Below are 24,663 nucleotides of genomic sequence, written 5' to 3'. Positions count from 1 at the left end.
ATAGAAAAAATAAATGTCAGTAGCAATATTATAAAATTAAAATATCAAAATTTGACGAGCACGTTAACACAACTAACAAGACATTTTAAGAAAAAGAAACACAATTTAGTAAAAGGAAAAGGGCCTGAATAACAAAAATGTCAAATTACAAAAATTTGACACTCCTTAAGTATTTTTTTTATAGGCTAATTAACGAAAAAAAAATTGATCAATCATTTTTCACATTAATCAGCCCTTTAAGCATGCATAACGAGTAACCATTCTATATCATTTTAACCTTTTGTTGTTGAGGCCTTTCCCTATTCACTAACTTGTGTTTACTATTATATTTTTTTTAATGTCTTTTTTAGTTATATTAAGGTGGCTATATTTATATCCCTTAAAAGTCATACGCATTGAACATGAGAGAGAAAAAATTACAAAAAAAAAAGGATTATGGCATACTGAAATTCAAGAAAGTATTGCATAATAGTTAAAAGTTCGCGGCTAATTGTATAGTGTCCCAATCATGAATCTCACTTCCATTGAGCAGTGTTTACACCATTGACAATGTCACGTTCTCTTGACCAACATTCTTATCGAGCCCTAAAGCAATCCACACGGCATCTAAGCCATCGACCACGTTGTTTGGGCATGGCGGCTGGTAAGCATGGCTCTCATCGCACCCTTACATTGAGTTGCACTGATTGGCCACTCGGGCCGTCACACTCCTACCGATCTTAATAGATGTTATCTGAATCATCTTCCCGTAGCGCGATTCATTACCAAAACCACCTTGTTGACAGCACAACGATTAGCTCCGAGTTGTCATGATTTGCCCGTAGCATTCAGATGGGTCTCCCCCATCACCGCCTTGGCTGAAATCGTTCCACGTCAATATAGCTGGGTTGAGGCAATTACCGGTGGCGAGCAAGTAAACGTAGGATAAGATACGCCATCGCATTGGAGATTGCCTAAGGACTCGCATCCTCCATCGTCCAGCGTCGGCACGGACTGGTCGCCAGCACCGAGGCCACACATCCGAGTACCGACATCGGGGTCGTCGTTGCACATTCCATTGATGCAGATCAATTGGCCGGGGCAGTTGTCCAGGGTTTGACAGGCGCCATTGCATGAGGAAATGGCGTGCGAATTGGTGCTTCAGACCACCAGCAAAAGGGCAATCGACATCATCCCAACAAGCTTCATCTTTAAAATATGTGGGTTTTTCTACGATGAATTGGAGTATTAGCAAAGGAAACAACGAAGTAAGAGCGTATATAAAGCGAATTAGCTTGGTGACTGGGACAAAACTTCGGAGTTCCTTATGTGACTGTCCTCGTCAAGTTGGTCCCTCTGCAATGCGTGGTTTTAAAATTTGATTTATGTATGTATACTTTTGAAATTTTATGCGATACACAACCTATAAAACAAAACGTTTATGCAAACTATGTTGCATGCATTACGACAAGTATGATTACTCAAATCACTAAGCACAAAACAATTCAATAATTTCCGAACTACAAACCATGATTTTGACTCACATTTTATATGGTCTGTGAAATTGGTAGGGTATTGTCAAATCTGAAGCTAGTCAACCGAAATGAAACAAACATAATCAGATAAAATAACGCGTCTTCAAGTCATCACAGTTCTATAACCTTTTTATTTATTTATTTTTTCGTTTTCCATATGCTATTTGCACACAAAAAATGTCTGTTCTCTAGTTTTGATTAATGGTTTACGAAATTAAATGGGAACTTATGTGTAAGCATGTAGTAGTGACTGAGAACCTACATAAATTCGTTCGCTACCCATCTTAAATGCTCACTTTATACGACAAGATTGTGCAAATTTAAAAATTTGAGGAGCCGATTGTAAAATTAGATTTTTTTTTTTTTTTGGTCAGATTGTTAAATTAGATAACAAGGGACCTATAGTGGGCTTATTCCAAAAAAAAAAATGAGTATGGACTTTGACAACTATTAAATCAGTTTGCACCCTGATGCAACCCATGATACCTTGGAAACTTGTTAGAGATTGAAGTCCATCGAAGACAAACAACTCACAAGTCCAATTCAAAACCCATCAATCATCCAAGCCCATTTGATATTTGTGCAAGCAAAGGGAGATTTCGACTATAACATGATCCAATGGGAAGGTAATCAAAATGGAGCTTCTAAAAGTTGAAGAATAAAGGCATTCATTTAGATAAGTCGAAGGCTGGAGGGTTGTTTTCTAATTTGAGTATTTTTTACTAGCTTAAGTTGATTTCCTAGTTCAAGTTGGTTTCTTAGTTTGTGGATTCCTATTTTAATGTTCTTTGATCCTAATCCATCCATGAAAGGAGGTGCATTCTCAATTGTAAGAAGGCAAATTTGAGTTGATAATATATGAAAATTTCTTTCAAGCAAGCACTTCATTCGGTTCTCTATTTAATTTGTTGGTGGTGAACCTTTTAGCCCTTAGGTTTTTTATCCAATTCATTGGCGATGAACCTCAAAGTTGTTTATTCTTGTATGAAGGAACATTCCTTTATGCCTTGGCTGTAAACTCTTCTATCCAAAGGTACTTTCCCTCAAGCACATCAAACACTTCTTTTTTCATTGCCACTTGTCCACTGTCCATGGAATGTTGACCAAACCACTGTCTAAGTTCCGATGATCAATCTAATAACACTCAAGATGATCTAGTGATATAGATTATCGAGTTAGATGAAGAGGCGGGAGGCATGAGGAGGATAATCACGAATTCCAAGTGCAAGCATCTGAATATGAAGGTAGCATCAATCGAGATGACTTGTTGATTAGTCGCATGCAATTGAACGAGTATATGCCCCTGTACTCATGAAAATATGTGCATGATTGATGTAATTCAAGAATATACTCCACTTTGATTGGAAAATCTGAAAATTCCGGAAAAGTTGACCAGAATTTAGTATGGGTAGACACTTAAGTACTTTTTTTTTTTTTTTTTTTTTTTTGAAAATTCAAAGGTTCGATTAAGGAAAACTCTTGGGAAATCTAAAGAGGCTTACGAATATGAGGTTCTTGCCCTTGTTACTGTTTATTTTCTTCTCTGCGAGAATCTAGGGTTGAGCTCATCCTCTAGATCTAAGTTCAAGCAACCCGCCACGAGCAAAGCTCGATACTCAAATTTGAGGTCAACATCGAAGCGCAAGCAGAGGTCGGCCCAGATAGCATCGAGCTCAGGCTGTGCGGCGGAGCTTGCTCAGATTTGGGGCTCAAGCTCGAAGCCACAACGGAGCTCATGGTCACGATCTCAAGCTTCGAGCTCAAGCGGCCATGGCCACTGCATGCTTCAAGCTCAAACGTGGCTTCGAGCTTCAACTTCAGATCTACTGGAGATGTATGAAGTGGAACAGTAGAGCTTTGGTAGAGTTTCGATCACCGGGTTCAGTTTCAAAGTAAGGTATTTATAGATTTTTTTTCACTTACGGTATTAGGTATCACTGCAAATTGTGTTTGATTCTTTACGTCATGGGATTTTAATGGTGGGCATTTTCTGAGTAGTCATTAAACTGAAGAAGAAGATGGTACTAAATAGGAAGACGATGATGGGATGACGACGAAGATGACTACGGGAAAGAGATGAGGATCGACGAGAAGAAAGAAAGAAGAAACTTTATGCCGTTTTTTCTACTTTCATTTCTTTTCTTTTTTGAAGTGATGAAAATGATGATGAGAAAGGGACAAGAATAATGGGAAGAAGAAATAGAAAAAGCCACATCATCATTTTTAATGAGTCAAATTTGACGGAATTAATTGAAGAACTTGATTAAACTAATTTAATAAGTTTTTAGCCTAGATTATATTTTTTTAAAGTTTTAGGACTTAATTGAACTTTTACAACAGTTTAGGACCTTGATACACTTATCCCATTAATAAATATCCGGAAATAAGAAAATATATAAGCAATAAATTCGTTTTTTTTACTCTTTTCTAGCAAATTTTTTTGGGCATTCTGATTAATAGATCCTTGGAGTTCACCCTTTATTGTTTGATCAGTAAAGGTAAATAACGGACGGGCGATCTGCTAAGCCTAACCAGGCCAGCCTAGGCCTGAAAGATAAAATGGCCGGTTTAAGTGATATTCTTACACAAGAAAGTCCAACGCGCTCATCTTCAACCCAGCCCAGCCTCAAAATTATTGGGTAAGTTTTTATGATGGATGGGCTTTGAACACATTAACCCCCGCCTCGCTAGAACCCTCCCAATGATCACCTCCATAAAACATGTTTATCATTCAACATATGATTGTCCTTGATTTCCTAAAACCTTAACTAGTAACTGATCATGGAGCAATTATTTACTAAGGTGGCTTGATAATCAAACACTCAATTTGCGGACGAGCATCTTTTCGAGAGGATGAGCAAGATGAAACATTTAATTTCAAGAATCATCAGAGAGATGGAATTGATATACATTTCCAAGGTACGCAACAATCACATCTATGAGCAAAACCTTTACAGCAAAGACAATAGTGTTGCCACATATATTGCTTGCACCGAGTGGAATCTCTCGAGTCTCAAGTTTTGACCCTACCATCCTGGACCATTCCATACTGTTCGAATTTTCTCAAGTAAACAGAAAAAGAAAATATATACATATATAGACATATATAAAAACGTTTGTGTGGAATATCTTCAGGGAATTTCTCTCAAAACATGAGCAAAACAGCCTCTTTAGCTAAGACATTAGTCTTGTAACACATTCCCTGCACCTAGTAAAATTTTCCCAGAAGCTCATTCGTGCATGACCTAGAAAAAGAGTTTAACAACCAGAAACAACAAGAAGCAGCATCCCAGCTCTGAAACATTCGATGGAATCCACATCTATAGTAGGTCTCCGAATGATCAGCAATCTCACAGCCACTAATGAAGAATTCCTCAAAAAGTTAACAATTAGTAATCCTTTTTAAACATCAAATGGATTCGGTCTTATACATACGCGAGGAAGGTAATCAAAAAGGAAATAAGATGAGTTCTTTCTTGTATCACTTGGGAGCTGTGCGGGATGAAAGTCAGCAATCTATGAATCGGAAGGATGCTCCAAGAAAACAAAATTAGCCTTTGGCCCATCTTCTGATCAGCTACACTTGCATCAATAGAAATGCCAACATCATATGGTACCCTGTAAGAAAACAACAACCCAATGAGCTTCATCAGCGGGATCTTTGACGCATGGAAATTATAAGGGTCATCATATATAATAGCATAGCAATAGCAACAAATTATCCCCATCACATAATGGAAATGACTCAGAAATTGACACTCACTAGCAAGTCGATGTCCATCAACTGCCCCCCAGTCCTTTTGAGGATAATTTCAAGATAGGTCACTAGAGGAGCTGCACTAACTGTGATTCCTAATCCCAAAAGGAAAAAAAAAGGTATGATTTTCGCATCCAACATTGCAGGGCTCTGCTTCTATTGTAGTTTTTCATTCATGATGGCCACAATTCTGTTGCTTCTCTTTTTACAATCCTATGCCTATATGCTCTGCAGCATCAAACCGAACAGTGTCCTTCGAAATAGAAGTTATCTCCTCTTCCTAGGATTGTTTCAAAACTGGAACAATTCATCCAACATTGCATTTTGCATCCAATACTGCAGGGCTTTGTTTCTTTTGTAGTTTTTCATTCATGATGGCCACAATTCTGCTGCTTCTCTTTTTGCCATCCTATGCCTATATGCTCTGCAGCATGCAGCGTCCTCCAAAATAGAAGCAATCTCCTCTTCCTAGAAGATGTTTGAAAACTGGAACAAATGTTCAACATGTGTGCCCAATGAAAAATTGGGTATACCCTGCAAAGTTGTAATAGCCTGCTCTAACATTATCATTTTGTGCGCAGGGGACTACAGCCAAGACAAATTGCTTTATCAGTCAACAACCATGCAAGAGACTACCTGATGCCATCATAGGAGAAATGCTGAGATATGACTAGAATCGCCTCTAACTTGGATATTGAAAGCCAATCTAACACTCAACTAGAACATCAAATTCAACTGTATAAGACCCTAACCACCATGTTCCTCAGTAATTGCTGTTAAAAAGCTAATGAACAAAACAAAAGTACGACTTATATTCTCTGGAGAAAAGTAATCATACTTTTCAAAGATCCAAGAAAAAGTGCAAACTTTTGATCGAAAGATAATAAATATCCTCTAGGAAAAGATAACCTCATTTTTCAAACAAGGGATCAAAACAGCCTCTCTAATTAAGACATTAGTCCTCTCACATACGTTACCTTGGTGGGCTTTGTTCGCTAGGCTCTGAACTAACTGAGGTGTGACGCCATTCCAAATCGGACCAGTGGGTGAGGAGTAACTGAGCATGGCCAGACCAAGAGGGGTTGTGGTAGTGGCGTTCCGGCCAACAATGTTAGTCGTGATACGGTAATTTCTCGACGGGTCTTGATCGGTTTTGATCTTGACAGAGTATTTCTTGCCCGAGTAGACGATCAGGCTTGGCTCTACATAGTGCCCATCTGCTTCAACAACAGTAAGGTTGTGACCCTGCAATCAAAGATTGAGGTCCTAAGTAACAAAAATCAAGGGTCGCTTCATCTTGCAAATCTATCTCCGAAATTTCGTCAATCTAATAGTCTTTAAAAACATCGAAAAAGCCCAAAGTATATGATCCAGAAGTGGACACTTCATTATAGAAAGCAAGGAAATAAACAAACCAGCAGAATAATTCATAGGTTGTAATGAAAGTATACCTCAATCTGAAAGCTGAGAGTAGATTGAGTGGTCACACTTGAAATATTGAGGCAATACGTTTTACCAGGGTCGACCCACCAGTGTGAATATTGAGGATTGATCGCATCACGAGTGGTAGATTCAGCGCAATCAAACTTTCCCTTCCCAGGAATCAGCAGGGACTGCAATCCAAGCAGCAAAAGAAAATGAAAAGAACATGACAAATGAGTGAAACTGGTGTTTAAGTCCTTCATAATTGAGGAAATCAAATTAAATTAATCACCTCAGGCTCCGCTGCCCAATCGTAATAGCTTTTGTAGTACTGGTCGTCAAGGATGATGCTCTTGCCATAATCGCAAGCGGATGGCTCGGTCATGTTGTACGGCGGCAAAACATCGACAAACCCATACAGTCCATCCACTGTTTGCGTTCTGTAATAGGAGTAGTACGGAGATTTTCCAAGCTGCAATGAAGCATATAGCATAAATGATATCCCTTTGAAAGATAAGAATTTATATGCCCGCAGTGCATATTCATCGAATGAGGTAGAACCTCGCACGAATTTCAGAAAAGCTCACACGAACATGGTATCGGATGATGTTTGTACTTAGGACTCACCCGATCGGCAATGAAACGATAGGTGAAAGTTTCTCCAGGAAAAATTGGCCTTTGATTGATGGCCTCTGTTCCATCGCTCCCTAGACTTTTAATCTGCAATTCAATCCAGTCCAAACTCATCGTCTCATAATCTTCTCATTACAATCTTCATCAAACACACTACAGAGACCCTCATAACACAGTTTCCATTGGTTCGCCCCGTACCTGTCGGGTTCCGTCCCAATGGATGGCGAGATTCTCCTCCAACCTGTTGGTGACTCTGACGAAAACTCTGTCTCCCCGTCCCGCCTGGATGGTCGGGCCCGGGGACTCTCTGTTGATGGTGACGACCTGCTTCTTGTATGAGCTCGGCGATTTCAGCTCGCGCCTCACGTCCCAGTTGTAGACGCGCACTCGAGCGCCTGCCAATCCTATCATCGCGAGAAGCAATAGAAGCAATGTCATCGAGCCACCCATCTCTCGCGCTCACCGGACTCAAGCCGTGCACGAAAGATGGAAACTTTGATCGGAACAGAGGGAATTCGAGCAGCCACCGTTGATTCAGCGAAGGAGGAGGAGGAGGAGGAGGAGGAGGAGGAGATGATGCCGCAGCTCTTCGCTGTCCCCGTTGTCCCTTTTTGGGTTTTAGAAAGGCATCACTGACGCACAAAAATGCCAAATGGGGGTCATTAAGGAAAGGACTGCGCGGCCTTTGATTTGCACATTGAGCAGTCGGCCTTTGATTTGGACATTGAGCAGTCAGTCAGTACACACGTCACCAAATCCTACCTTAGTTTTGGTCCCCGTTGAAATACGCCGCTGCAGCCCCACCTGGGCCCCACCTGGGCCCCACCTGGGAAAGCGATGGTTCGGTTCCGATCCCGATTCCACTTCCCCCCCGAAATTCGTCTGCTCGACTTCGCGGACCGCCTTCTCGCCGGAGCCGCTCCCGTACCAAGGCTGGACCCGCGAGAGCCGGATCTGTCTTGGGTATCGGATCCGGAATGGGTCGCGGTGGAGGCCATCTCGGAGGGAGAAGTGTCGGAATCTGTTTTCTCTCTCCTTCGTTACCCTCTCTCTTCTTTCCCTGTTTCTCGTCTTCTTCACCGGTTCTTCCTCTTATTTTTCCTTTCTTTCCCTTTGGCCTGTGGCCGGCCAGGGTCGCCCTCACCAAATCCGGCGAGAGGTCGACTCTCGCAGCCAGGGCGAGGGTCGGACCCCCGTCAGATCCGCAAGCTGTGGAAGGAGGCGACGATATCGGAGCCGCAGAGGACCTCGAGGTTGAAGGGGCCGGTGAACGACGTCGTCGGCGCCGTGCACGTGAGGGAGACGGCCGGAGGGAGGAGAAGCGGGCAACGGAGGAGGAGAGAGCGTCGTCCATAGCCTGCAAAAGGGAAAACGAAGAAAAACAGTGACTGAAGAGACAGGTAAAGAAAGGAAGGAGATAGAAAAGTCTGACAAGTGGGCTCTCTGGACACGTGTCACGCGGTGAATCGACTCGTATTTTTTTGTTTTTAGTAAATGAATAGTAAAATTTTCAAATGCAATGTACCCATTTGAGCCGCTGCCAAAGCGTTGAAAAATAACATACTGGGTACCCGTGAAATTTATATTATGAACGGAATCATGACTATCGTCTTTAGCTACAAGAGTAATTATATTTACTTTGACTTTAAAAACTTTATTTTATTCTGATTTCAAGAAAAAATGAATATCGAAATGCACCTAACATTGAAAAGATTAAAGCAAATATAGGAAAAAAAGTAAGTAGCTGAGGACGTATATGTGGAATAAATATGATTCGGCGACATAAGAAAGGAATAACTTGACTTGGATCAACAGAGCATGCATTCAGAGTACGTACCGTCACAACACTTGCGTACTTTTGTAGTTTTTCTGTAAGAATTTCAATCTTTAGGTTATTGTAGTTGTTATTTTACTAGCATCTTTTTATTTTGCTCATTTACTTTTTTTTTGAATTTGTTATAAAAAATTATTCAAGTAATATATGCACATAAAGAGTTTAAAGTGAGTTAAATGATTGACCATGGTCTTCACGGACCTAATTATACATGGGGAAAAAACATTAAGGATTAATAGATAAACAAAATTTTATTCGATTATGTAATGTATTTAAAAAAAAAAAGGTAGGGAAATTTCCTCCATCTCGAACTAAGTTTGCTTGCTTGTGGGAAGTTGTCCAAAAAGTCTTTAATCTATTGCACTTTTATCAAACGGTTCTTAAACTTTTTAATTTTGTCAACTGAATTAATTCAATCAATTTTAGTTGAAAATCACTAATGTGGATGACAGTCATCCCACATGACACTATTAATGCTAACGCGAAAAATTTTCAATAACATTTTAATATGTATTCAATTTTTTTTCCTTTTTTCGTTGCTTTTTTTTTTCTCGAGTATTTTTATTTCTCTACCTGCAAGGGTCATCTTCAGGGCCACGAAGATCTCATCGACCTTTTTCTAGGAAGATGAACCGTGAGGAAGGGAAAAAAGAAAAAGTTATAAAATTCTTAAAATGATGTTATTTCGATTGTCAATGATTTACGTCTGTACCGATTGTACAATAGATTTATGATTATTTGAACAATTTCTTCTTTTATCTTAAGTATACAGTTAATTTCTTAAGCATTACACGTAGATGTGGCTATAATCACATAAGAATTCAAGGTCCAAGCCTAATATAGTTTGATGCGGACCAAGCGCTGTACAGGCGTGACCCTTTATGAGGCAGCAGCACGTAGAGATGATGAGTACGCCACCCATACGCACGTATCTATAAAAAGTCTTATGGTCAAACTGGAATGCCGACAAGATCGAATGTTCGGTCTTTATTTAATGCGCAGAAGTATTGGACCCGCCGTAGTACGAACGCGAACTCTGTTGACACTGAGAATGACCACACACGTGGCAGCGCCGTAGCCGGTGAGGCGTCGCGGTCATTGGCTGTAAAGTCACAAACGTGCGGCCTAGCCAAATCCCCCAGGCTTCTGTTTTGACCAGCCGCTGGCCAGACCGGTTGCACTGCCGTTAGTTTAGGTGGATTTATAAAGGGAGTGAGAGCGCTCAACCCCAGTGTGGAATTGAGAGAAAACAAGAGGAGTTAAGAGAGTGAAGAGAGAAGCTCAGGAAGAGAAGCTCCGTAAGAGAAAAATATGACAATCTATGGAATTGCAATCGGACAACAAGAGAGGCGAGCCACCTTGATGTGCTCAAGGCAGCACTTGTCGCATTCTCCTCCATGGTTATCTTTGTTTTCGCCGGTGAGGGATTCGAGATAACTTTCGGTAAATCATCTTATCATTTTTAATGTATTTCTCACGATTAGCCAATTCTTTTTTCATTAGATAGAATACCTAGCCGGATTAAGTCTAATGGCTACCGGACAATCCATTTAATTGGCATTGAAAACTGTCTCGTGCTATGAATAGATAATATTGGATCTGTGGCCAAACTGCATTTGTATATTTACAAGTTACATATTTGCGTCGTTTCATCAGACAATCTTACGATGGATCGATCACCTTGGTAGGTCTGGTGGTGGCGGCAGCCCTAGCCCACGCGTTTGGCCTGTTTGTGGCGATCTCGGTGGGGGCGAACATGTTGGGCGGCCACGTCAACCTGGCCGTTCGTATCATTGTAGGGAATAAGACAAAAGTCAGTGTTTATAGGGTTCAAACTCAACGGCAACATAAAAAAAAGAAAATGGATGATGGATAGGGCAACTGATCAGCCAAATCATGATATGACCGCTGGAAGTTGATTTCAAATATTGTATTTACAATCCACGATTCCATACAATACAAATACTCTCACGTATGTGATTGGTAAAAACTAAAAACAGATTTTGATCACTAAAAATTCTTAATTGATATATTTATAATAAATTTACCTTCCATTAGTCTATGTTAAATTTCATTGTCAAAGTATTGAATTAAATAATACGTGACAATTGATGGATGTACGAGTTTGAATTTTTACCATTTATTTTATCATAAGTGTACTTGTTTGTGATTTTAGTAGTATTAATTTAACTTAATGAAAACTAATGTAATGTAAATTTGTTATAAGTGTATGGGTTTTAGGTTTTTTAAATCAAAACATTAGTTTGGGTAAATTTGTCATAAATGCATTAATTTGGAGTTTTTTTATAACATTAACCCTATATGATTTTCATTGCAATTGGCTTACCTTGATTACACGGGCTTATAAAACATAGGCACATTTAATTCGCGTGTAGCTAGCACAGTGAAAAGGTCGCACCTTCATCATGAGAAATAACACTAACAATTACCATTTTTGATCTAAACTCAAAAGGAAAAATCGTTTGCAAATTAGAAAAAGCTTTGCAAAGAAATTTCTACATAACTAGAGCGCATGCAATAACCATGTTATTTTTCTATTTTTATTTTTCTATTATCGGGAATAAATTTGAAACATAAATCTATTTGATAATACAATTTCATTTTGTATTTTTGTAACAAATTCTTAGTTCATAAATAATTTTAGAACAAAAATGAAAAGTAAAAATTTTCTACGTTTCTATTTCTAGAAAAAAAAAAATCTTCACATCATTCACCCTCACTATTAAACAATTGCTCACCCATTATCATTTAGGACAGAGAAATTTTGTGTGGTTATTAAACACGTATTTATTTTGAAATTCGTCCGGGGAATAGAAATGATGAAATTCATTTTTGGCTAAAAATTGATTTTTGGAACAAAATGGTTATTATTTGCACCCCTTTGAATATAACTTGTAGATCCAAAGACAATAATCAGAGAGTACACAAATGACACGCACTCATTAGGACATTCAAGAACTGTCTAAACAGATTGACAAGTTGCCAGAGAAGACGCTCATTCAATCGAGCAAAAGTTTCAAAAGTTGCACAAAACATTAGGTTCGGGAATCACTGTGACCCCTAGTGATCTCGACGTGCGATGTCAGCCTCATAAGAAAGCGATGGCCGTGTAAAGGTGTGAAGGAGCTGTGCACTCTAAAAGATACCGACACGAAATGGGAATTACAGTCGCCAGGTCCACTAATTTGCGTCGGAGAAATACGGCTCCGTGGGATCCTGATGTGCGGAACGCGAGTGTGGAGAACAAAAAATCCGGATTTGTCGTGCAGGCGTTTGCGATCGGTTCTATCACGTTCTGAAATCCGGAGTTTTGGAAAAAGCCCCTTGATTCAGGTCGCTTTATTGAGATTAAATATGTTAATCTAATTATTTCTTTCTTTGTTTTTTCTTTTCTTTTTTGGTGAGATGCGCAGGAAAATGAATGAGCTCATTGATGACGTAGTATGATGTCGAAAGGAGAGACATATGCAATGCCAAAACCACCATATTACATAAATTAATTCCTCTCATCGGACATCGTTTGATTTCTAAAAAAATGCACTTTCCCACTTTGCGGTTTGAACAACTGGGGCCAAAAACAAAGGGCACGAACTGTCTCTCTCTCTCTCTCTCTCTCTCTTCTTTTTGTCAGTACACCAAGTGTCTTTTAGCTTTAACCAAAAAAAAAAAAAACAAAAGTGTCGTTTAGCTTTTAGCATTTTTGTAAACTTTAGGCTACACATTAGATAGCGATTCTCATTTTTATTAATATTATGTATAGATTATTTGAATGCTTTTAAAGGTTTCTTGAGCTCAACTAAGTCTCTAAGTCGATGTGAGTGTCCTTTTCCATTAAACCCAGAACATCAATGCTAAAACAGACTTGGTTCATACTTAAGAAGCAAAAGGTCGCTTTTCAATTTCTTCGTAATGGAATAACATTTATGCTCGCCCGTATAAATGATATAGTGGAAATGGACAATAAAAATGAGTAAACTCGCAACATACATACTCGTGCAAATAATTGTTCACGAATGAAAATTCAAAGAAAATTTTCTCTTCTATATCTCTGAAAAAGAAATATTAATCAAAATTGTCTGAGACTCTGTACGAAATAATGAGATATATGGTCATCACCCTAGGACAATTTGTTAAGAAATTTTTGGGCCATAGCCACTTGCACTAAGTATTATAGCATAATATCCTCGAATAAATGCAAACTTTAATGCTGTGGCCAAGTTTGCTCTGCTGACAAGCAAGAAATTTAGCAAGCTAAAACTTCACATCCATGTTCAATTGGAGTAGATGACTGCGTTATGATCATTTCATTCCTGTGCCTTTGATTCTTCTAGACGACGTACACCCTCAAAGATTGGTGATGAAATTCCTTGCCATCAATAATAGCTTTATATGAAGGTGTGGATGTTGGTGACGTTTCTCCATGCTTTGAAAAGATCTTTAGGATGAATCTGTTGGGAGACCCAAGGAGGGACCAGTTGGAAGAGGTGACTCCTGCTTAGGCACTAACCCTAGGATTCCACTTGCAACTATAACTAAACGCCTTTTTAGCACCCTATCTGCCTTACCTAGCCAAGACAGATAATAGGGACATCACTGGGTCTCCACGACTTAGTTATTGGTCATAGAAAATCTTTCTACAAGTTATCTTTTTTGTCATGGACCTAGGCAGGTCCAAATTGACTTAAGGGATAAGAAATAAGTGAAAAAACTTTCAAGGAGTGGGACTCCCCAACGTCACCTTTCGTATTCTCGCTTTGTAGGGAAGAAAAATATGAGTCAGAAATGAAAGGATAAGGCACGTGGGTATCAACATGTTAAAAATAAAGAGCGCATTTAAATTAGGCTCCAATTTATCAGGCTACCTGTTAGAAGCCCCTATTGGAACCTTCATATCCTCATAGGTTGACCCATCCTTCGTACAGTTGTTTATCAATCGACTTGTCAACCTAGCATCCCTAGTTAATAGTCAACACTGAGTTATTAGTAATAGGTCATCTCTCCTGGAGTCATCCTTTTGCTTGCTTTAGCGTTGTCAATGGTTTTTGTTCAGCTATCTGACTACTCAATCACACCAATGGCTTTGCATCGTTCGTTTGCGGGCATATACCAGAAAAGTAGCTGATGTAATAAGATTATTGCTAAGTGGTCAATAAAATCACCGTAAATAGTTAAAAGTTTCCAATCTAGAATCCTAAAGATAAAGGAAATTAGTAAATGAAGATGAGCTCATATCTATCTCTCAGGCTAATCAAATAACCGGCTTAGATTATAATTAAAAATCACCTAATTCTAAGACATAAACCTAAAATTAAACATATGAAAAGGTACAATGAAAAAAATCTTATTTGCGAGAATTAACTGATCTCGTGTTAGATCGAAAGAAATGTGATGCATGTTTTTAGAATCGATCTTTAGAGATTTTTTTTAAAAATAAATTAAGCATTGTTGACAATGTGCACCCGCGTCAAACCTCTTTCTCCATAAGCCAGAAAATTAATAAAAAATAATTATACAAAGAAAGCAGAGTGACTAGCCTCTAGTGTCGGTAGAGTCAAGTGCATACATTTCTATCGACCAAAAAGAATTAATCAATTTACTTAATTTCAGAGCGTAAAATCCAGTCCTGCAACCCAAAGGGGAGATTTATTTGTCCATTTATTTTTCCCTATAATGTTGTCCAACCCAAGTTGACAGATAAAACATTTTTAGGTACTCTGTTTGCTTGATTTTGCACTGACACCATATGCATCTTGATATGAGTTATAATTCTAAATAAAGGCATGAAATTAAGTTATTTTTTCAAAAAAATAATAATTAAAGGACTGAACTTGCTGACGAGCCAAATTTTTGCCGGCTGACTTTTTTTGACCAACTAGAACAGGGCAATTTTGTCTAAAATTTGTAACTGGGTTAAAAAAAATCTGTCCCAAAAGGCAATCCCCAAATTGAATTGGGATTAGGGTTCTTTTTTTCTTTTCTTCTTCCTCTCAGGTACTCAAGCAACTTCCCCCTCCCCCGCTCCGCGCACCGCCCTCGCCGCTCCTCGCCAAAGAGAATGCTCCCTGCGTTGTGTTTGCTGATGAAATTGATGCCGGGGGCGGCAGAGAGGAACTGGAATTGGAGGGGCAAATGACCAAAGATAAAACCATCCATCTCTGTCAGCAGGTTGTTTCCTCATCCTATCAGGTTCAAACTTATATCAGCTTCTCTTGTGCTGCTTCCATATGACCAGAAATCACGAGGAGTTTACTCTCTGATGCCAATTTGTCCGTGGTCGCCTCATGAACTCATCAGCACTGAAATCACAATAGAATGTCAGAATAGCTTGCGGAAGACATCGATGCTGCCATGGAGAGAAATTTCAGATGGTGCCGTAGGAAATTGCCCCAAGTCACATAAGGAATAACCGGGAGGCCATAGACAAGATCATGGAAGTTCTCCTCGAGAAGGAAACAATGACCGGAAGATAAGTTCCGCACTATCCTCAGAACCCGGATCCTCCTTCAGTTTCATCTCCTTCTCTGCATAAAGTATGATCAGTTAGTCCCCAGCCTGCACATCCTCAACATTCAGTCATACAACTTCAACTAATTAGCGGATGGAAAGTGTCCTCTGGCACATAAGCCAGAATTATATTCATATGTTGAGCTGTTGTTATCTGTTAAGAACCTGTATACTTTAGCATCAGATGCAAACAGCCCACCTTTAATATAGGATTTCATGAACAATTGGATACAGCTTATGTTTTTTTTTCATCTCATTAGGAGGAAGTTTCGGGGAAAAATGCTGTTAGCTGTTTGAATATGTTGCACATCTCTTGCGAAGAACTATGGAGTCTCTCTTCGAGATGCGTCAGTACCGTGGCAGGGAACAGCGTTACTTTACATGAAGTTCGCGGGCTTTTAGCAAGGTCCCGGAAGCTTGCCGTGTTGATGCCATCTTTTCCGTGAGGAGGCTGGCAAAACCTGGAGTTACCTTCTCACTTTGCAGCATACCATTGGAATGCTTTTGCCCAAGTGGTCATGGATTCATCTATCACCGTGAAATTATCTGTGCGCTCAATAGAATCTTCTCTCTCTTTCTGCTTTGTTGAAGGGCAGCTTCAATTAATCTTGTTCTTCACAAGAGCCCAGCGATGACTCTGCCGGAGTTTCATCACCAATGATTGCAAGGCAACCGAGCAGCACAAACTTGATCTAACCTGCACAATTGACCATCGCTTAAGTCGCGAAATTCCATATGTTTAGGAAGCTATTTGGTATGATCCTTGACATGTGGAAACTTCATAACTCAGCTCAGCCCATACACAGCCAGTCATCGACATCAAGTATCGACCAAAGTCAGAAATTCCCATTCATTTAACTGATTTCACAGCCCATCCATCCACCGTTCTTTCAGTTCATAACATCCATAATACACTGTTTAAGATTTATTTTGTTCTAAGCCCGATTTGAAGTTAAATTCTTGTTCAGGGACCAGTCAGACTAACCTGGCCCCATCTGGCCTGGCCTGGGCCTATTTAGCGTACAAAAATTTTGGGCCGTTCTAAACTTGATACATTTTTTGGTGGAAAATCTTGATGCATTTGTGGTGCCATGTCATTTTCCCTATTATTTTCATCAATTTAGAAAGGATGTATCATGAAATTATTTTAATAATCATCTAGTTTGAGGAAATATATAAGTAATATATCATTTTTAATATTTTTTCTATCGAGAGTACTTTGGACATTGTGATTAACTGATCCTTAGAACGTGCCTTTTTATGGTATGGTCAGGAAATGTAATCAGCAGCTGGGTGGCCCATCGGCCTACCCAAGCCCGCCTAGGACTAAGAAGTGAACGAGCAAGTTTATACAATATTTTTACATGAGAAAGTCCAGCCAACTCATCTTTAACCTAGCACAACCTGAAAATTATTGTATAAATTTTATATAATGGATGAGTTTGGTTAACACATTAGGCCCGATCTTCAAACTCAGCCTAATTAAAACCCTTCCAATGATCACCTCCATAGTACAATTTTATAATATGATTGGTTGTGATTTCCTAAAACCTTAATTAATAACCAATCAATGAGTAATTATTTACTAAATTGGCTCGATAATCAAACACTCAAATTTGTGTGCTAGTATTTCGTCAAGAGGATGGGCAAGATAAAGCCTTACCTTCGGCAATTTTTTGATTTGCAAATGAAATTGTGGGGCTAGTGTCTTTTATTGGTCCTAATTTAATCCCAATTCATCAACTCGGGGCTTGGAAAGGGCTTAACAACATTGTTTTACACGCTTTTGATGATATCATTACCCTATCAAGTCTAGTCGAGTAATTTTATATTAAATTAATACTAAGTTAGATTTTTCAGTGAGGGAAAATATCAATGCTAATTGCATGAACGTTTTCTTGCTCCCCTCCAAGAACGCCCTCCTGAAGCCCACCAAGATCGTCCCTTGCAACCTCTCCATCTTCACTGTCAATTCTCTTCTTGTCCCTTTTCGCGTCGACCTCATGGTATCCAACGATCTGTTTTCGCTTACCTCCAGGTCTATTAACTTGTTACCATTTGTACCATCCTCCCTGGTGTTTTCTGCAACTGGGTATCTTTCAAACGAATATAATTCCGTTTCCTGAGAGATTCAAAGCACAGGGAATATCAAATCAAGCACAAAAGATAGAGAGAGAAACAGTGATGAGGCAGTGCTTGCAGTAGTAAACAAAGAGATGGGAGTCGGGACCATCAGGAGTGGCGTCTTCGCTCGACCTCACGCAAACGCAGAACGTGTGCCATCCCATTTGGCATCTCTCTCTTTCACACCCACCCTCAGACAAACGCAGAACCTCCTCAATTCGGTTTTCAGATTTTCAAAAAGCTGCGACTCGGACTCCAGCCAATTTGGGTCAAGTCCAATTTGTTGTCGGTCCTTATCAATGGAGGAAACGGTGTTCGTGCTCTTCTCTAGCAGCGTTTGCTGAAATGGTTGCGGTGGAAAAACGAAGAACTTTCCAAATTGCAAGAATCTTTTTTACAAAATTTTCAAAGATTATCAATCCTATTCTAAATTATGCCTAGTATGTGATGGGATTTTTAACTATCTAGAGGATATTTGGAAGATTATAAATCTTATATTATCTTATTTCATGTCTATCCAAATCCGAAAAATTAATGTAACAAGAGAGTTTTAGTCCCATAGATGGAGGGCATGTGCTCTGACTGACTGATTAAAGGCATTGAATGATGGAAAGAAGAGAAGTAAAGAGAGCATACTAGGTGCCCCAAAATGACAAGAGGGGAGGATGTTCGTTTGTCGGCCAACGATTAGTCGAACTCAACCTCTTCAACCTCATCTCTACTACCAACGGATGTAGATGGACATACTTTGAAATGATGTTGATATCTAAATTTTACTATTTTATTCAGGACTTAATCGTATGCAAAATTAAAAATTAATCACTAAAAAAAAAAAGAGGAAGCAAAGAGTAAAATAAATAACTTTTATTAAAATGTATTGTTTATGTTTTCTTTAAAATCCATTACATGTAGACATTAGGAGCATCTACATAACTACTACTAATTATTAAATCTAATTTTTTAAAAAATTAATTAAAATTATAAAAAAAAATCGAAAAAGAGCGGACCGGGCTAGGCCCAGTCCTTTCCAATTCTCCTCTCCTCTGTATCTTTTGCCGCCTGGACCCAAGCCCAGCCTCTCTTTTCTTTTCCCTAAGCCCGGCCCCTCCTCTCTTTTCTTTCCTCCCCTCATGCCAACCACGATTCTGCCAAAAAGAAAGGAGAAAGAAGCAGAGTATGAGCGAAAGGAGACAGAGGATCGCCACGGAGCAGAGGACGGCATGATCCGCGAGCTGGCGGTGGCAGGGGCCATGCGCGCCTGCCGGTCACCCTTAAAAGAGGGGGGCTCACTCATTTGCGAAGGGGGGAGCTCTTCGGTGAGAGTCCAGGAGCGAGAGATAGAGCGAGAGCGAGGAGAGTGTGAGCCCAAGAGAGTGATCTGCCGTCGGCGGTCACCGGAAGTCCGTTCATTAGCTGCCATTCGCTGCAGCCCTTCCCCCGAACCCGGTAGGTCTCCCTTGAGCATGTGTGTTCCGTTTTTGGGAGGTTCAGACCGGAGCTCGCGGCCGACCCGTTCGCACTAGTTTTGGTCCCATTGGTCCTCCATGAGAGCTTCTGTGTTCTAGAATGCGTTGTTAGGAGATAAGTTCGTGCTAGGGTCTCTAGCAGGTCTGAGGTCCCTCGTTTCAGTAGTGCATGCCAGCCATTCATTGAAATGCTCGAATGAACTTCGAGTCTCTTTAGTGGGTTATGGCCAAGGTCTGATGTTGTTGTTCATACTCATGTCGAATGCGTATGATACGTCTCTGAGTTGGTCCAGAATGCTGCTTGTACGTCTAATTTCGAGCTTGGTCGGAACCTGTATTCTTAAATGAGCCTAGATTTCTTTGTTAGCCAGTGCATCCTAAGTGTTTGATGAAATACCTCGGAGAAGGCTGAAAGTTAGTTCACGTTTAAACCAGAGCCTGTCTTTACTTCTATAACTGTGGCTCCATGTTCGCTTTTTGTGTATTCGCTGTGCTTTGGTGTGATTTTCGTGAAATGGTCGTGCACCATCGAGTCAGCAAGGGTTTTCCCTCGCGCGCCGGAGAGAATTTTGGTGGCCGCCAAGAAGGTAGCGAACAGCGGTCGACGCCGGTTCCTCCAGCCAGCGCTGGTGCGTGGTTTCGATTCGGTGGAAAGCCGGCTTTAGGCGTGCAGGGGCAAGCACGAAGTAGAACAAGACCAAAGGGGAGGAAGAAATAAAAGAAAAAACAAAAGAAAAGAAAAGTATAGAAAAAGTAAAAAGTAAAACAAAATATGAAATTCAGGAAGGATCCTATTTCAATGGGAACTTGATGAGTCGATCCGCCTACACGTCTTGCTTTTACTGCTATATCGGGAGTTACTCCACGTATTGCTTGACGTAAAACGGATAGTGGATTTGTTTCTGTCTTTTGTTGAATCTTTTTCATGGCTCGATAGATAATTTGATAAGCCAACGATAATGGTATGGAACAATAGTCTGATTGGAGTAGAGATTTCTCTATGAAAAATACGAATCGGAGTTTGAAGAAGGGGAAGGAGAAGGAGTCCTCGACCCGCAACAGATAGAGGACTTATTCAATCACATAGTTTGGGCTCCTAGAATATGGCGCCCTTGGGGCTTTCTATTTGATTGTATCGAAAGGCTCAATTCATTGGGATTTCCCTACTAGGCCAAGTCATTTCGGGGCAAGTGGATCATTTATGATGAAAAGGAGGAGCTTCAAGAGAATGATTCCATATGTAAACATAGTATCTATTTCGATACGCTCGAATGACCCCTTCTCATAATGAGAATGTATAGAACCCTATTCCGGGCCGGTCCGGTATGGAATGAACGAACTGTCTCACGATGTTCTAAACCCGACCATAAAGAAGCTATCATATCCCATTTAAGTTGGGCCAGCCTCTTTCTGGGGTTCCACACTTTGGGGCTTTATGTTCATAATGATGTCATGCTTGCTTTTGGTACTCCGGAGTAAAGCTAATCAATCGTATCCGGTGGCACTGGAAATAATACTCTATATTGGATTTCTTATTGCTTTTTCTGTTAAATTACCGATTATACCCTTACATACATGGTTACCAGACACCCATGGAGAGGCACATTATAGTACTTGTATGCTTCTAGCCGGAATTTTATTAAAAATGGGAGCACTTGACATTCTATTTTTCATATTTTTATACCTTGTCTAAAGATAAAGACAAGAAAAGATAGAATGCAGAGAAAAGGTGCAGTGGAAAAGACGTAGGGAAGAAGACAAAATGGTTGAGAATAAAAGAAATTAAAAATATATAATTTATTTTTTAAGAAAAGTTTTCCTTTTTGTAATCCAATTGGGTCGGGTCCAGGTCGTCGTTGGGTCAACGGGCCGGGCTGGGTTTACCCGGTCGGGATCCCTTTTCCCAAATATAATATTAAATATTAAATATATTTTTAAAATTTTTCAAAAAAATTCAAAAATTTCAAAATAATAAAAATTCGAAAAAAATTCCGAAAAGTCAAGAGCTTAGAGAACATTAAAAATTTCAGAAAATGTAGCAAAATTCGAGTTTTGTCTTTTAAATAATAATTAACAAAAATTGAAAAATTAGAAAATTCAAAATTTCATTTGAAAAATTTTTAAAAAAACTTTCTGAGTTTTTTTTTTTTAAATAGAAGTTTCTTAACTCTAAAGTATGCTAAAAAAATTGAGTAAACCCTTAGGGCTTCAATTGTCTTCAAAGACAATTACTCTTGTTTTCAAGCATTTACTGTTTTGGTCCATTTAGTCCAATTAAGATTAACAGTTATCTTTTCCTTAATGTTAAATATTTGCTCTCCCATGCAATTTATTTAAATGCTTTTCTTGGCTGCTAACTGTTATTTTAATAATTGCGTATCCACATAATCATCTTACGTGTTAGTGGATTGGTTTAAAATTAATTCAAACTAATTGATAAAAAAATTTCTAAAATGAACAAGATTAGGTACCGAGAAATGACACTAATTAGTTAATTAGTGTAATCAAGTCCCTAACCCTAGATTATTTGATTGCGTAGAAAGTGAGGCCTCCCTTAATTTCTAGTCGACTTCAATAGACTAGTGGCGACTCCTTACTACAAAATTCTTATGAACATTTTAATGTCGCGTGAGGTATGGGTGTGGAAGAGCTTGTGTCGAATCATTAACCATACGTCCGCCTTTTAGGCAATATCCTAAACTTATTCCCTCCCCCGAGGGGTAGGTCGCGACAAATGACAAGGAAAAATAGCTCTTTTCAAGAGAATAGAACAATTGCTTTTGGGAGTTCTCTCTATTGGACGTTGAAGACATCCAGTAAAAATGGTTTTCTTTTTCTTTTGCCATAGTCTTACATATGACTTTAATGCCAAGGAATTTCTTGGGTTAATTGTGCATTGTGTGTTGGTCATTTTACTAGCCTCTGTTACTTAACTCGATCACGTGGAAAAATTGGTATCAGCATTCAATGCAAACTGGAATTAATTGAGGATAAATTAATAAATACAGTCAAATATTCAATTGATAAAATAATCAAACTGATCAATTGTGGAAATAATTTTGGTTATGCCAAAAGTATGTTGCGCTTTCTTTATTGCCCCCCACAGGCAAAATACCGTAACTTTGCCACTGGATTGCTTGCTTTTGACCAGAAGATTGAACATAAGCTGGTGTCTAAAAGTCACATAGAGTATAATTGATTAATGGGCGGGTTGACGGTTGTGGATTTAAGATTAATGATAAAATCTCTACTTATTTATTTCTCTATTTCTCTATTCCCCATACAGGTTTAGAACAAAAATGTTTGATAACGCAATTGATTTTTTTTTATTTCTAACAAATTTTTATTCCAGAAATGATTTAAAAATCAATTTATGTTCCATAAATTTTGTCATGCACACCCAAGGTTACCACCTAACCTTATATTCCCGTAGATCTTACTTTATGGGTATTGACAATTCTATTCCCTTGCTTATGATAAATTTTATATTCTTTATTGACGTTATATATACGCCTTCGTGATTATGGCAATCTTCTTATTTAGTGAAAAACTTCTCATAATACATAAATAATAAATTATACAAAATTATGATATACAGTCATCAAGAAAAAGAAATTTTTTCTTGTACAGATACTTATTTTGGTTCATGCAGAAATATTCCTTCACGAAATTTACAAATTTACAAATTGAGATTTTTTTGTGACTTGTTAATGACTAATATCCTTTATTGTGTGTGATTTCATCCGGATCTCTTGTGCAAAATCTTTTTGAACACATTTCATCAATAAATTTCACGTCCTTTAACCTAAATCATAGCTCCGTTGCTACTTTAGAAATTGATGTGGTCTCTTATTGAGCATCAAATATCACCCCTTTTCAAATACTTATTATCAATTTGCTGTATCTGTTGGTAGACAATTTTGTACATTGGTTTCAGTACCTTTAGCACTATTTGATCAATAGTTTTCTGATTTGCATATTGTGTTAAATTGCAAGACCACGAATTTTTGTTTAGAAGTAACTAGGCATGCTTAGAGTAATTGGACTTTCTTTCTCTTCGATTGTCTAGCATTGAGATTAAGTGATTTGCTCTTGACATGTTTCTAAAAAAAGTAGACAGGAATTGGTGATCAGAAGTTTTGATTTTTTTTTTTGTTCAAAGTCAAAGTTTTGATGAAAAGGGACATTTGTGTGTTGATTTAAGCACACAAATAATTAAGTGAAAAATAAGATATTGCAATGCAGTTTGCAGAACCCTGTGGAAAGAATTACTAGTGATGTTGACAAACCATAGGATTTATTTCTGTATGTCTTATAACAGAATATTATAATTTAAGGTGGCAAATTAACATTTATGGATTAATCAATGCATCATGTTGCAATTAATCGTGGTCACTGGTTTGGTGATTCGTCCCTGAGTATAACTTCTTTTCTGAATTTTGCGGGAATTGATTGCTGTAATTGGTTCTTCATTACCATATGAACCCACGAGCCAAAAACATGCACATGTGAGCCGTGAATTTAGTGAACCAAGGAAAGCTGTTTATATTATGTTATACTTGTCAGTTAACATGAGTAGTTTTTTAGGAGAAGATTGTCCCAAAAATCTTTAATTTTTTATACGATGGCTAATTTAGCTATAAAATGTTCATTTTTGTCAATTTAGTCATAAATTTTTTTATGATTTGTTAATGTAGTCATTTCGGCTAATTTTTGCTTGAAATTGTTGATATAGACGCTAACGCTAGTTATTCTATATGCTATGCCCAATGTTAATGTGGAGATTTTTGTAACTTCTTTAAAATTTTTTGAATTTTTATTTCCTTTTCCTTTTAATTATTTATTTTCCTTCAAGGCCTCGATGATGGTCACAATTTTTTTCTTTTTGTATAGAGGTTCTAGATTGGTGAGGGTAATAAAAAAAAAGAAAAAAGGAAAAAGAAAAAAAAAAAATTAAAGGAAAAAAAGAAAAAAGAAAGAAAATGTAGAAAATTGTAATGTAAAATTACAAAAACCATTCACATCGGCATTGACCATATCATGTAATAAGGTTGATGTCCACATTAATAATTTCTAGCCAATATTGATCCCAAAGACAACATGGACAAAACTTCAAAAAATTAGAATTAAATTGGTCAAATAAAAAAATTTAAGATTAAATTGATTGTTGTATAATAAATTTAGAACTTTTTAAATAATTATTCAATTTTGGATAGACAACTTGCCTTTATGCTGATGTTCCGTAAAATGATGATGGTGAAATAAAGAACTTGTAAAGTTATTTTCAAAGGAAAATTGCAAAAATCATCTTTGTTTTTACTTTCTCATATAAAACGTTCTCCTCACGTCTTAATGCCCTACGATTGTCATTCTTACAATTTGCATCTC

The 24,663-nt window shown here is 38.4% G+C and overlaps 1 protein-coding gene and 1 pseudogene across 2 annotated transcripts; both read right to left on the bottom strand.

Annotated features, from left to right (window-relative positions):
• Positions 1–535: 535 nt before the first annotated feature.
• LOC104455065 lies at positions 536–3,251 on the bottom strand (annotated as a pseudogene).
• A 1,626-nt stretch (positions 3,252–4,877) lies between these two features.
• LOC104452800 (L-ascorbate oxidase) lies at positions 4,878–7,881 on the bottom strand. Of its 2 annotated transcripts, XR_005546329.1 has the most exons (7): positions 7,525–7,881; positions 7,321–7,413; positions 6,986–7,165; positions 6,723–6,884; positions 6,249–6,516; positions 5,278–5,805; positions 4,878–5,132 (listed from the first exon to the last, which is right to left on the bottom strand). XR_005546329.1 is itself a non-coding variant. In XM_018859854.2 (6 exons), the coding sequence occupies exons 1-6, from the start codon at positions 7,774–7,776 to the stop codon at positions 5,092–5,094; spliced, it is 996 nt and encodes a 331-aa protein (XP_018715399.2). In that variant the 5' UTR covers positions 7,777–7,880; the 3' UTR covers positions 4,878–5,091. The 2 variants fall into 2 exon arrangements, 1 of the variants encoding a protein (XP_018715399.2); XM_018859854.2 differs by lacking the exon at positions 5,278–5,805 and having other exon boundaries at positions 7,525–7,880.
• Positions 7,882–24,663: the final 16,782 nt, after the last annotated feature.

The sequence above is a fragment of the Eucalyptus grandis genome, chromosome 9 (assembly GCF_016545825.1).
Source record: "Eucalyptus grandis isolate ANBG69807.140 chromosome 9, ASM1654582v1, whole genome shotgun sequence".
Taxonomy (NCBI): domain Eukaryota; kingdom Viridiplantae; phylum Streptophyta; class Magnoliopsida; order Myrtales; family Myrtaceae; genus Eucalyptus; species Eucalyptus grandis.
This window is presented reverse-complemented; position numbering and strand designations above follow the sequence as displayed.

Coding starts and splice junctions, on each gene's coding strand:
- LOC104452800 (XM_018859854.2), bottom strand. CDS start 7,776: ATGGGTGGCTCGATGACATTGCTTCTATTGCTTCTCGCGATGATAGGA. Junction 6,885..6,985: donor ATTGGGCAGCGGAGCCTGAG/GTGATTAATTTA, acceptor CTTGGATTGCAG/TCCCTGCTGATTCCTGGGAA. Junction 5,133..6,248: donor AGCGAACAAAGCCCACCAAG/GTAACGTATGTG, acceptor GTTTTCTTACAG/GGTACCATATGATGTTGGCA.